Source organism: Dipodomys spectabilis, unplaced genomic scaffold (assembly GCF_019054845.1).
Source record: "Dipodomys spectabilis isolate Male_0828 unplaced genomic scaffold, ASM1905484v1 ptg000102l, whole genome shotgun sequence".
Classification (NCBI taxonomy): Eukaryota; Metazoa; Chordata; class Mammalia; order Rodentia; family Heteromyidae; genus Dipodomys; species Dipodomys spectabilis.
The window spans coordinates 3211382-3223739 of NW_024870779.1; the positions used below are offsets into that span (position 1 = coordinate 3211382).

General features: G+C 45.4%; 1 protein-coding gene across 1 annotated transcript in view; it reads left to right on the plus strand.

Annotated features, from left to right (window-relative positions):
* Positions 1–12358, plus strand: part of Filip1 (filamin A interacting protein 1) — a 179523-nt gene that overhangs the window by 131251 nt on the left and 35914 nt on the right. Inside the window, exon 4 of the mRNA XM_042687132.1 lies at positions 4358–4536. Within this exon, the coding sequence (XP_042543066.1) occupies positions 4358–4536 (179 nt within the window). The remainder of the gene's footprint in view (positions 1–4357; positions 4537–12358) is intronic.

Genomic DNA, 12358 nt, shown 5'->3' on the forward strand with positions numbered 1-12358 from the left:
TTCAATGTAAAATGTAAGTCAAACAGGCACAGCTCTCAGCCTCCTGAGCAGCTAAGATTACAGGTGAGAGCCACCAGCACCTGGCAAGGATCTAGTCATTTTGACTCCCCAAAATTTATGTAAAAAATCCATAGCTATGAAATTAGTATGATGAATGGATAAAATATAGCACAAAAATGAACAAAAGTCTGGAGCAATTGATCCTCTAACTTCTCGCTTGCTTGAAGCCTTTGGAACAGCTCAGTTTAACAGATCTCTGAGACAGGATCTGCTTTAGATGATTTCAGGACAGACAGCAGCTTCCAGAATTCTCTAATTTAGGCGGCAAGTCGCCCATGGTGTGCTCTTACCATGAGACAACTCTGGCAAGACGATCTGAGATCCATCTTTTTTTTTTTTTTGGCAGTACTGGGGTTAGAACCCAGGACTTCACACTTGCTTGGATGGATGACACTGCTGAACCACATGCCCAGCACTGGCTTTCACTGGTGAACTTTAGGGTAGGGTCTCCCTTTCTCCTGGATTGTGTGTACCTGAGAGGTGATTCATCTACTTTTGGGCTTCCCCTGGTCTCTGGGGTGGTATAGGCCACTGCATCGAGCTTCCTCTCATGACTGCAGAGTCTCATAGACTTTTCTGCTTGAGCTAGCCTAGAACCATAATCCTCCTAATTTCATGTTCTCAAGCTGCTAGAATTATGGGCCCAGGCTACTTGTGTCCAGGTCCTATAGTCAAATGCTCTCTTGTTAGAAAAGTCTTTCTTTTCTGAGAATGTCTGTCCTCAAGCTTCAACTTGGGGCCTAGGTGCTGTCCTTGAATGTTTTTGTTCAAGGTTAGTGGACTGCCACTTGAGCCATAGCACCACTCCTGACTTTTTTGATGATTAACTGGAGAGAGGTGTCTTACTGGACTTTCCTGCCCAGACTGGCTTTGAACTGAGATCCTCAGATCTCAACCTCATGGTTACTAGGATGATCAGACATGAGCCACCAGTGCCTGGCTGAGACGCCATTTTAAAAATCACATTATAATTACAGTTTGAACAACCTAAACACATATCTGTATGCCTGTCTGAGTTACATTTTACACTAAAACTCCAATTGTCCTCTTCTCAGTTTAGAAGTATTCTAAGCAGAATTGAACATAGGAGCTAGAGTCTCACACTACTGTATCTTAGCAGAACTTATTGTCCCTAGTGCTAAAAGTCTGGGTCTAATATTCTGCCTAAGAAACTCCACATACAAACTAACACTCCAGAGACCGCAAGACTGTCTTCCTGATGTGGTCACCTGGTATAGGCTAGAGGTGGGTGTGAGTAGCATACAAACTACCTCCTCCAGCCCAGACTGCCAAGACTGCAAACACTCTGAACAACCGAAGTCCCTGACAGGCAGAAAGTGTCAAGGCTCAGGCCTGCTCCTGCCAGCCCAGGCCCTGCTGTTGCATCTGCACACGTCCAATGCACTATCCACTGTCCAATTCAAAACACTGGCTTCTTCCCTTAACGATTCCCGAAGTGTTCAAAGGACCCCAGGGAAAGTTTGGGCCTTCAGAGCAATGTATATATCTGGCAAGACTAAAAAAAAAATCCTGGCACCAATGGCTCATACCTTTAATCCTAGCTGTACTCAGGAGGGGCTTTGAATTCAATCCCCAGTACCAGAAAGAAAGAAAGAAAGAGAGAGAGAGAGAGAGAGAGAGAGAGAGAGAGAGAGAGAGAGAGAGAGAGAGAGAAAGAAGGAAGGAAGGAAGGAAGGAGAGAAGGAGAGGAGAGAAAGAGAGGAAGGAAGGAAGGAAGGAAGGAAGGAAGGAAGGAAGGAAGGAAGGAAGGAAAAAAAGAAAGAGGCTTTGAAATCAATCCCCAGTACAAGAAAGAAAGAAAGAAAAAAAGAAAGAAAGAAAAGGAAGGAAGGAAGGAGGGAAAGAAGGGAGGAAGGAAGGGAGGAAGAAGCTGAGCTATATATACTCTGTTTCATTTTCTAAACACAAACTTCAAATAAGTTATTAGGCTATGAAGAAACAAAAGGTGTACTCCAAATATTCCCGGTCTTTTTTCGTTTTTGTTTTTCTGGCCCTAAGGCTTGAACTCTGGACCTAGACACTGTCCCTGAGCTTTTATACTCAAGGCCAGTACTCTACCACTTATGTCACAGCTCCACTTCCAGATTTTGGTGGTTAATTGGAGATAAGAGTCTTGGGGAGGGCTAGGAAGGTGGCTTAGTGGTAGAGTGCTTGCCTTGCATGCATGTGGCCCTGGGTTCGATTCCTGAGTACCACATAAGCAGAAAAGGCTGGAAGTGGCGCTGTGGCTCAAGCAGTAGAGCTGAAGAGCTGAGGGACAGCACCCAGGCCCAGAGTTCAGGCCCCTTGACCAACCAAAAAAAAAAAAAGAGTCTCAGGGACCTTCTTGCCTGGGCTGACTTTGAACCATGATCATCAGATCTCAGCCTCCTAAGTAGCAAGGATTATAGGTGTGAGCCACCTGTGCCTAGCTCCAGAATTCAAAATCTTTTTGCAAAAAGTAGAAAGGATCAGAAAGGACAAAAGTTCTGATGATGCTTCTGTAATGCGTGACAAAGTGCATCACATGTGGTGAAAATCGCATCGGTAAAGAGCCTAGAGGCTTCTTAAGGAGTTCTTCCAAAGCGGACAGCTCTTGAACTGTTGCTTTAAGACCCTGGGCAGAAATCAGAAGACATCTTAGTTACCATCAGCTGCTAATTAACATGGGCTTCTCCCTGTTCTCCACTGGGATGTAGGCTGCTAAGCAAAGGGATGGGAGGAGGATCCCAGGGATGATAGGAGCAACCCCTCTTTTACTTTGGGCCCCAGAATTCAATCCTTTCACAACTGAGTATACCGTGAAGTTATAGAACGATCTTCCTTCTCTCCCTCCTTTTCTTTTTTTTTGGGGGGGGGGAGGGGGTCCAGTTGTGGGGCCTGAACTCTGGGCCTGGGCGCTGTCCCTCAGCTCTTCAGCTCAAGGCTAGTGCTCTACCACTTGAGCCACAGCGCCACTTCCGGCTTTTTTCTTTTTGCTTATGTGGTGCTGAGGAATCGAACCCAGGGCCTCAGGCATACAAGGCAAGCGCTCTACCACTGAGCCACCTTCCCAGCCCCCTCTCCCTCCCTTTCTTCCTTTCCTCCCTTTCTCCCTTCCTCCTCCTCCTCCCTCCCTCCCTCCCTCCCTCCCTTCCTTTCTCCCTGTCTCTCTCTCTCTCTCTTTCCCTTTCTGTCTCTCACTGTCTCTGTCTCTCTGTCTCTGTCTCTGTCGCTCTCTCTCACTGTCTCTCTCTCTCTCCTTCTGTCCTCTCTTTCTCTTCTTTGTGCTTGTCCTGGAGCTTGAACTCATGGTCTGAGCACTGTCCTTTAGCTTTTTCACTCTGCCACTTGAGCTACCTGCAGATAAGAATCTTACTGACTTTCCTGTCCAAGGTGGTTTTGAACCCTTATTCTCAGTTTTCAGCTTCTTGAGTAGCTAGGATTACAGATATGAGCTAATCGTGTGGGTCTGATCCCTCATATAACCAAAGGGCAAATGAAAACCCGAGGGGACCAGCTCTGATGGTGGTGCCATGGGAGGTGGCCCCTGTGGATTTTAGGCATGGGGTGGTGGGATTGAGAATGGATTATAAATGAATCTGTTTTTCACCAGGAGCAGTGGTTTCACCCAGGGAGGTGACAGTGGATTGTCACCACTAGACCAGTTGCTACTAGCATGGGGGCAGAGGTGGGGGTGGGGGGAGGATAAAAATCCTCTGATGCTCAGCCCTACAACAATGATCTCACCACTCTAGTGTGGTCACCAGGAACCCAGAGAGAGAGAGAGAGAGAAGAGAGAGAGAGAGAGAGAGAAACTTTGGATTCTTCAGATGCCCTTCCTAGAAATGCATATGGCTAAAAGCTTTAAAATAAGAGGATGGTGGTGGTATTTATGGGAGGTGTATGTAACTGCCTCATGTTTCTGAGATCAAGAGGAACATAATGCACTATCTTTGTGAGTACACGGGCTTTGCGCTATCTCATTAAAACAATGAAAGAGCCTGTCCTGAAAATCGAATGGCCCTACCTGTACCTATAGAAAAGAGATCAGAAGGCCAGAAGATACAAAACTGGAGCACTATGAACTGGGCATTGTAGTGCATGCCTGTAATCCCAGCACTCAAGAGGCTGAGGTGAGGAGGAATACAGGTTGGAGGCCAGCCAGAGAAAATGACACCGAAAGGGCAGAGATATCCCATTCAGTGTTCTCCCTTTTCCATCCATACATCACTGGGTGAATGAAAATGGACTCCTTAGAAAGTTGTGTGCAAATGAGAGCAAATACTCAGCTTTGGTGCTGCTTTTGTTGGTGCAGCTGGACAGGCTGGAGGAGAAGCAGAGGGAGACATATCGGCGCATGCTTGAGCAGCTGCTGCTGGCCGAGAAGTGTCACCGGCGCACGGTGGACGAGCTGGAGACGGAGAAGCACAAGCACACGGACTACATGAACAAGAGCGACGACTTCACCAACCTGCTGGAGCAGGAGCGGGAGAGGTAGCCTGGGGGAGGGCTCGGGGGTCAGGCTCCTGTCCCTGGGGCCTGTGGACAGGTGCCCAAGGGTGAATTCCAGCTTTTGAATAGCTTGTGACCAGAGAGAGACAGAGACAGAGACAGGCTTTTCCTGGGATGATTACAAGAATAGAGGGCCATGTTCCCAGTCCTGGGGCTTGAACTCAGGTCCTGGGGCTCGAACTCAGGACCTGGGGCACTGTCCCTGAGCTTTTCTTTTTGCTCAAGATTGGTGCTCTACCACTTGAGCTACAGCTCTATTTCTGACTTTATTTTTCCTGGATAATCAGAGATGAGAGTCTCATGGACTTTCCTGCCTGGGCTGGCTTTGAACAGTGATCCTCATATCTAAGTCTCCTGAGCAGCTAGGCTTATAGACATGAACCCTAAGGATGTTAATAGATATGAAATCACAAAGCAAACCAGGAAGCTCATATTTGAAATTGATTAGGGAAGTATCTACATTTTCAGATTCTTCCTAAAAATGGCTTTCTACTTTAAATAATTTACCTTTGGTCTTCTTTTAAAAAGACTGGAGTTTGAACTCACAGCCTCACACTTGCTAGGCTGGTACTCTATCACTTATGCCATACCTGCGCTTTTGGCTTTTTGTTGGTTAAAGAGATGAAGAATCTCATGGACTTTCTTGAACTGTGAGCCTCCAGATCTTGTCTGCAGAGTAGCTGGGATTACAGATGTGACTCTGTGGCACAAGAATGAACACCAAGCCGGGCGCCAGTGGCTCACGCCTGTAATCCTAGCTACTCAGGAGGCTGAGATCTGAGGATCTCGGTTCAAAGCCAGCCCAGGCAAGAAAGTCCGTGAGACTCTTATCTCTAATAAACCAGGAGAAAACCGGAAGTGCGCTGTGGCTCAAGCGGTAGAGCACTCGCCTTGAGCTGAAGAGCACAGGGACAGCTCCCAAGCCCAGAGTTCAAGCCCCACGACCAACCAAAAAACAAAACAAAAAAAACGAATGAACATCAACTTCTTGAACTTTACCATTGTAAGGGAATGCCATTCATCCTTGATTTCAGTGTAAAAATCATATTTGGTTGTGTATAAATTACTACTTATTTAACTTTCTAAAGAATGGATACCTGTTAAAATGCTTTAAAAAAAAAAAAAACTCACAGAAACAAAAGAAGCTAAAATAGTTGGAGTCTCTCCATCTGTTCTTCCAGGTATTCTGTTTCCTCAACCCAGAAATTGCCATATAGGAAATGCCCACCCCAAGTTCAAAAGGCTTGGAGGTTTGCTACTGAACTATTCTGTAGACCTTTTCAATTCATTTCTCCTTTCCCTTACTTCGACTTTCAGTCTTTAAAACCAATGACATTGAATGGAATGCTTTGCTTTAGCAAGCATTTTAGCATCCGTGATGAGGGCTGGCAAACTGACAGGGCCTGGGGAAAAGCTTTATATATTCTGGCTTTATTATCTACTTTGTTACTAAAAAAAAAAAAAAAAGGATCCAGACACTGGTGGGTCATGCCTGTGATCCTAACTACTCAGGAGGCTGAAGATCTGAGGATTGAGATTTGAAGCCAGCCTGGGCAACAAAGTCTGTGAAACTCTTATCTCCAGTTAAATGCCAGAAAACTGGAAGTGGTGCTATGGTGGAGCACTAGCCTTGAGCAAAAGAACTCAGGGCAAAGAAGAGAGAGTTGGAGGGGGGAGGAAGGAAAGGAGAAAAAGAGGTGGGGGGAGAGGTTTTTTGTTTTGTTTTTAGATTACTTTATAGACTAGAAAAGCTATGATACTAAGAGTAAAGTGGGTTGGAGGTGTGGCTCAGGTGGTAGGGAACCTGCCAATGAGCTGAAAGTGTCACTTAGAGAGTTCAAGTCCCATCTTGGACCAAGTAGGAAAAAAAGCAAATAACCAATACTAAGACTAAATGGAAGAATGAAACTGAGCAGGTTGTATTTGTAAAGGATTTGCCTTCTTGTTGGAAGATTTACTTATTGGGTTTGGAACATCCTGGAAGAAACAGAAATAGGAATGTGGCCAGAGGCTGGCGTTAGAGGCTGTATTCCTAATTTATGTCTGCTTTGAGTTACTCAGAAGCTCCTGGAAGCTAAGGCTTACAGGCCTTGTGTTTGAGCAAATAGATCACCAGGGCTGACACGTTGGGGTACCCAGTAAGAATAAATCCTGCCTGTGAGTATTTAAGAACTCTCCAACCTCAAACAACAGAGCCAGCAAAAAAAAAAAATTGACAATATAAATTACATATATCAACCAGGCACCAGTGGCTCACGCCTGTATGTAATGCTAGCTACTCAGGAGGTTAAGATCTGAGGATCACAGTACACAGCCAGCCCAGACAGAAAAAGTACAAGAGACTCCACCTCCAAAATAATCAGCGAAAAGCCAGGCTGGAAATGAGACTCAAGTAGCAGAATGCCAGCTAAAGGAAGGCAAGCAAGCATGATGACCTGAATTCAAATCCTGCTACTGTTGAGGAGCGATATTGCATATAGTATACACATGTCATATACATATCATACATACCAGACCATCATCTGATTAGATACTATGTTGGAATGTGGTCAAGGGTAAAAAATGTAACAACTTGTTCAATATTACTCTGTGTGTGTGTGTGTGTGTGTCTGTGTATGTGTGTGCACGGGCGCTTGTGCGTGCATGCATGCATGCATATGCTACTTCTGGAGGCTTAAACTTGGGCACTGTCCTTGAGCTTTTATGCCCAAACTATCACTCTTCCACTTGAGCCACAGCTCCACTTCCTGCTTTTGGGTGGCTAATTGGAGATAAGAGTTTCATGAACTTTCTTGATGGGCTGGCTTTCAATGGAACTTTCTTGATGGGCTGGCTTTCAATCATGCTTTTCAGATCTCAGCCTCCTCAGTAGCTAGGATTACAGGCATGAGCATTGGCATCCAACTGATAATGACTTTTTAAGTGATCTGAAATGGGGACAGGAATGTGTCTCAGTGGCAGAATAATTACGTAGCTCTGGGTTTGATCTTCAGAAACACAAAAATAAATTAATTAAATAGGTAGATAAATAAATAATATCTAAAATGAAATGCTTTTAAAGAAGACTTGGGTGAATTGCTTTTGATCACTATGTAAACTGCTTTAGAATAAGATAATGTCTTTTCTACAATTTCCTGCCTAAGCTAAAGGTCCTAGTTTACTTCGAGTTGATTTAACAGTGGTATGTGCTGATTGAGTGACTACTTAGCTCCTCTGTTTCTTTTGTTTTCTTGTTTTCCTAATTTTGTATTTTGTAAGAGTAACTGAAAATACTAACATGATAGCTTTATAGTTTATAGGGAGTTTGTCTTTTTTCTTGTGTGTGTGTGTGTGTGTGTGTGAGAGAGAGAGAGACAGAGACAGAGACAGAGAGAGATAGAGAGAGAGATACCAGAGTTTGAATTCAAGACCTTGCACTTGCAAGCACTCTACCACTGGAGCCACAGTTCCCACTCATTTTACTTTAGTTTTCAGATTGAACCTCATGCTTTTGTCTAGTATAGGGTCTCACTTTGTTGTTGCCACCCACACGCCGACCTTGAATAGGGAGAGATCCTCCTATTTCCATTTCCTATGTAGCTGGGATTATAAGCATGGGCTACTGCACCTGTTCAATATAGACCATTTATATTTATTAGACAGATGTCCCAAATGTATTTGTTTACCAACTTCATGTTCATCAACACTAGAAGGGCAAATGCAATCCCCTTTTTGGAGCTGATTTTTAATACTATTAAAACAACTACAAAAATATTCTCTCCTGAGTAAAACTGATATCTAGAAATTAGGTCAAAGTCAAAATGTGTTTTGGAAATTTACCTTAATAAGCCAACCGCTGGTGGCTCATGCCTGTAATCCTAACTACTCAGGATGCTGAGATCTGAGAATCGCAGTTCAAAGCCAGCCTGGGCAGGAAAGTCTGTGAGACTCTTTTCTTCAATTAACCTCCAGGGGGAAAAAAAAACAAAAAACCAAGAACAGAAGTGGAACAGTGGCTCAAAGCAGTAGAGTGAGTGCTAGTCTTGAGCAAAAGAAGAGCTCAGGGACAGTGCCCAGACCAAATTCAAGTCTCACAACCCACCAGAAAATAAGTAAATAAAAAATTACCTTAATGAGCTTTGCGATTCTTCGATCATCAGTCTGTGTCCTGAAACATTTACATGTTAGATGAGAATTTGTGGGGGTTTTAATGTCAGTGATTTTTCCCTGCACAGCTCTGAGAGCTACAGTGTGTGATGTGGGCGCGCTCTGGCAGACACTTCATTATAAATAGAACAACCCAGGACGATCCTCATGGCTTATGCTGGTGCATCTGAGTTCTTGGATGTGAGGAATTGGGGGGGGGGGGGGGGGGGAGGAGGGGAGCCTCTAGCACATTCCTCCAAAGTCCCTCCTAGGGATCCCTGCCGTCTAGAAAGGTGCTCTGCTAAATCGGCTTTGGGTTAAATCCTCTTTTTTGAACTAGGCGGTCATCATTAGATCTACTTATAGGAGTTGGCAGGTTGCTGACCTCGGGCATCCTTAAGAGGTCCCCCATGCAGTCCTGCAGCCCTGGCTCAGGGCTCCCTGCTGGTGCTCCCGCCTGCTGCCCCCTCCCATCCTCGGAGGTAGGCCTCAGGGCTGGGAGCCCTGGGCTCAGCGAGGAAAGCAGCTGCAGTTCTGAGCACACGTGGGAGAAACCCTCTGCATAAGGTTCCCAGGCCTCCATTTGCCTCTTTGCCCTCCCTTCTCATTCTCCGGCAAAGGCCTTCATGGGAGCAAAACTCCAAGCCAAGAACTTCGCCTTAGGCAGCACGTGCTTGCATCTCTTCAGTGAGCACCAGCAAAAGAAGGACTCGAAGCTGGGGATGAGCCAGCCGGCTTTCATGCTTGGAGGCTCTCTCTGCTTGTCCCCCACGGGGGTTTTTGGATTTAGTGGTAGGAGGGCAAAGTGGGGTGCTAAGAGCAAGGGGTTTCCCCCATGACACCAGCAGCATCCAAACTCCTCTGTCTACCCGTCCTGCTCTACCAGTATTGTAAGGTGAATTATCCAAGAAACCACAGGTTGGAAGATGGAATACTGGAGTCTTTATTACACAGTTAGCATGCCACATGAGGCCCATGGTTACAAAGGCCTGCAGCCCCCAAATGCACAGAACACAGCTAGGAAACAGGCCAGAGGGGGTAGAAGGAACAAAAGTAACACCAACAAACCAACTCAGAGCTGAATTGGGACTCCATGATGACCTGGAGACGAGTCAGGACCCAGGACCCAGGACAAAATTTTGGAGTCACACACGTGGCATGGTGTCATGGCGCCGGCGCTGGTTAGGGCCTAAATAGGGTCAGCGTAGTGGGCAGGCCCACAGGAAACTCCCAGTCCCAGGCTGGGACTGACAGGTTCAGTAGCCTATCAGCCAGAATCCTTGCCTCCAGGAATCTAGGCACGCCCATCAGTTGGGAAGAGGGGGCGTTTCCTTTCCCCCAGCATGAAGACAAGATGCCAGATCCTACCATCCACCACGTGGCCAACATGGCGTGGGTCAGACCTGACATCGTTTATTCAGAAGGAAGTCTCACTTTCTTGCTTCCTCTGGGGTGAAAAAATGGTTAAAGTTAAGAAAACAGAGGTCCAGGTACACAAGTGCTGAGAAATGATCCAACCTTGTCAGATGGAAACCAGGAGTGCCAGGCCTTGAGCTCTGGGATCAGGCCTTGTCTCCATGGAGACCCACCCCCCCCCCCCTCCAGAAGCTCAACTAGACCACAAGTGTGCGCCAACTTGTACCTCTTGCAAATGTGTTCTTTATGTGTGTGTCGGCTTCCTTGGCACCAGAACCTTCCATAGTCCAGACTATGATACAACACCTGAAAATGAAGGATGGTGACTGTCGATGAAGATAAAAGTGAAGAGAAATTGGGGCCCCTGCTGTATCTACCGGGTGAAGGCCAGAAGTTTCAGAATAGCAGCCTGGATGAAGAGCCCAGGGACTTGCTTTGAAACTGAGTTTGAAGTGTGTGTAATTTAGGTTGCATTTTCTTTGGGTAACTATGCAGCCAGGGTGATGACGTTTAAGAGGGGAGGTAAATAGAGCCCCTCAAATCATCCTTGCTTTGCTACAGGGACTTTATTTTTAAGAGTAAAAAGAAGAGCTGCAGAAATTACTTCTCATTTTACAAGGGTTGTTCAGTTGATCTGAAATAAAAGATGGACACACTCAGGAGTTTAAATGGCCAGTGTATTGTTCTGGGCTTCCTTTATTATAAGGCAGCAGATTATAATTATTATTTATGGCCATTATGTTTTACATACTGACTTTTGCAAATAACCATAGTCCCCAAATCAAAAAGGAAAATAGTATGAAGAAATGTACTGTTTAATTAGCGTGTGTGTGTGTGCGTGCACGTGTGCTGGCAGTGGAGTGCTTGAACTCAGGACCTGGGAGCTATCCCTTAGCTTTTTCACTCAAAACTGATGCTCTAGAACTTGAGCCAAAGCTCCACTTCTGACTTTTTGATGGTTAATTGGAGTTAAGAGGCTCACAAACTTTTCTGTCCAGGCTGGCTTTGAGTTATGATCTTTACAACTCAGCCTCCTAAGAAGTTAAAATTACAGGCATGAGTACGTGGGGCCCCACTCAATTAGCATTTTTAATAATAAAGATCAATATGTCTTTCATTGCATCACTTAAGATTGGATAAAGACGTCGGGCGCTGGTGGCTCACGCCTGTAATCCTAGCTACTTAGAAGGCTGAGATCTGAGGATCACGGTTCAAAGCCAGCCTGAGCAGGAAAGTCTGTGAGACTCTCATCTCTAATAAACCATTAGAAAACTGGAAGTGGCACTGTGGCTCAAGCGGTAGAGAGGTGGCCTTGAGCTTGGGATAGTGCCCAAGCCCAGAGTTCAAGCCCCATGACCGACGGGGAAAAAAAAAAGATTGGGTAAAGAATGTACCCTATCTAAATGCTATATTCCATTAAGTCCATATTTCATGTGAACTTGACCTTAACATGCGTAATTCTGAGTGCATGACATCACCGTCAGAGTGTGTACTTTATTCCCCATCTGAGCTGCATGACTTGTGATTTTAATCTTAAGCTTCCCTAAGGTTGTTCCAAGAATATCCAGCTAAAGAAAACACAGTTACATCAAAAAGTGGTCTGAGACTTAGAGAATTATTTGTGTGTATGTGTGTGTGTGTGTGTGTGTGTGTGTGTGTGTGTGTGTATTTAAATGATAGGGCAGTGCTGTTTAAATCTGCCATTGTAAATACAGGTTGTAAAGCCTTCGGTTTTATAGGCTCAGAAGGGACTACATAAATAATGACATCATCATATAATATCGCAGCAGAGCTTCCAAGTATATGTTCTTTAAAAAAAAAAATACAAATCAGTGTCCCAAGAGAAATTTCTTAACCTGTGTGTCCAAGGCTGTAGGAACAGGGGGCTTGAGTGGAAGGAAAGCTTTCAAGTCCCTAGTTACTGTTGTTTCTTTAGGTTGGTATGAAGGGGGGGGAGGTGGGAGTGCGGGCTGACATGTCCCTGTCTGTTCCCTGTCCATACAATTGTGGCTTGGCCTGCGGGGCAGTGATCAGCCACAATCTAGCATTGCTCTGTATTTATTTATTTGGTGCTAGTACTGGGGATGGAACTCAGGCCTTGTGTTCTCTTTTGGCTTTTTCTACTCAAGGCTGGTGGCTCTGGTACTTGAGCCACACCTCCACTCCTGTCTTTTTAATGGTTCATGGAGATAAGAGTCTCACAGACTTTCCTGCCCAGGCTGGCTTTGACCACGATCCTCAGATCTCAGTCTTCTGAGTAGCT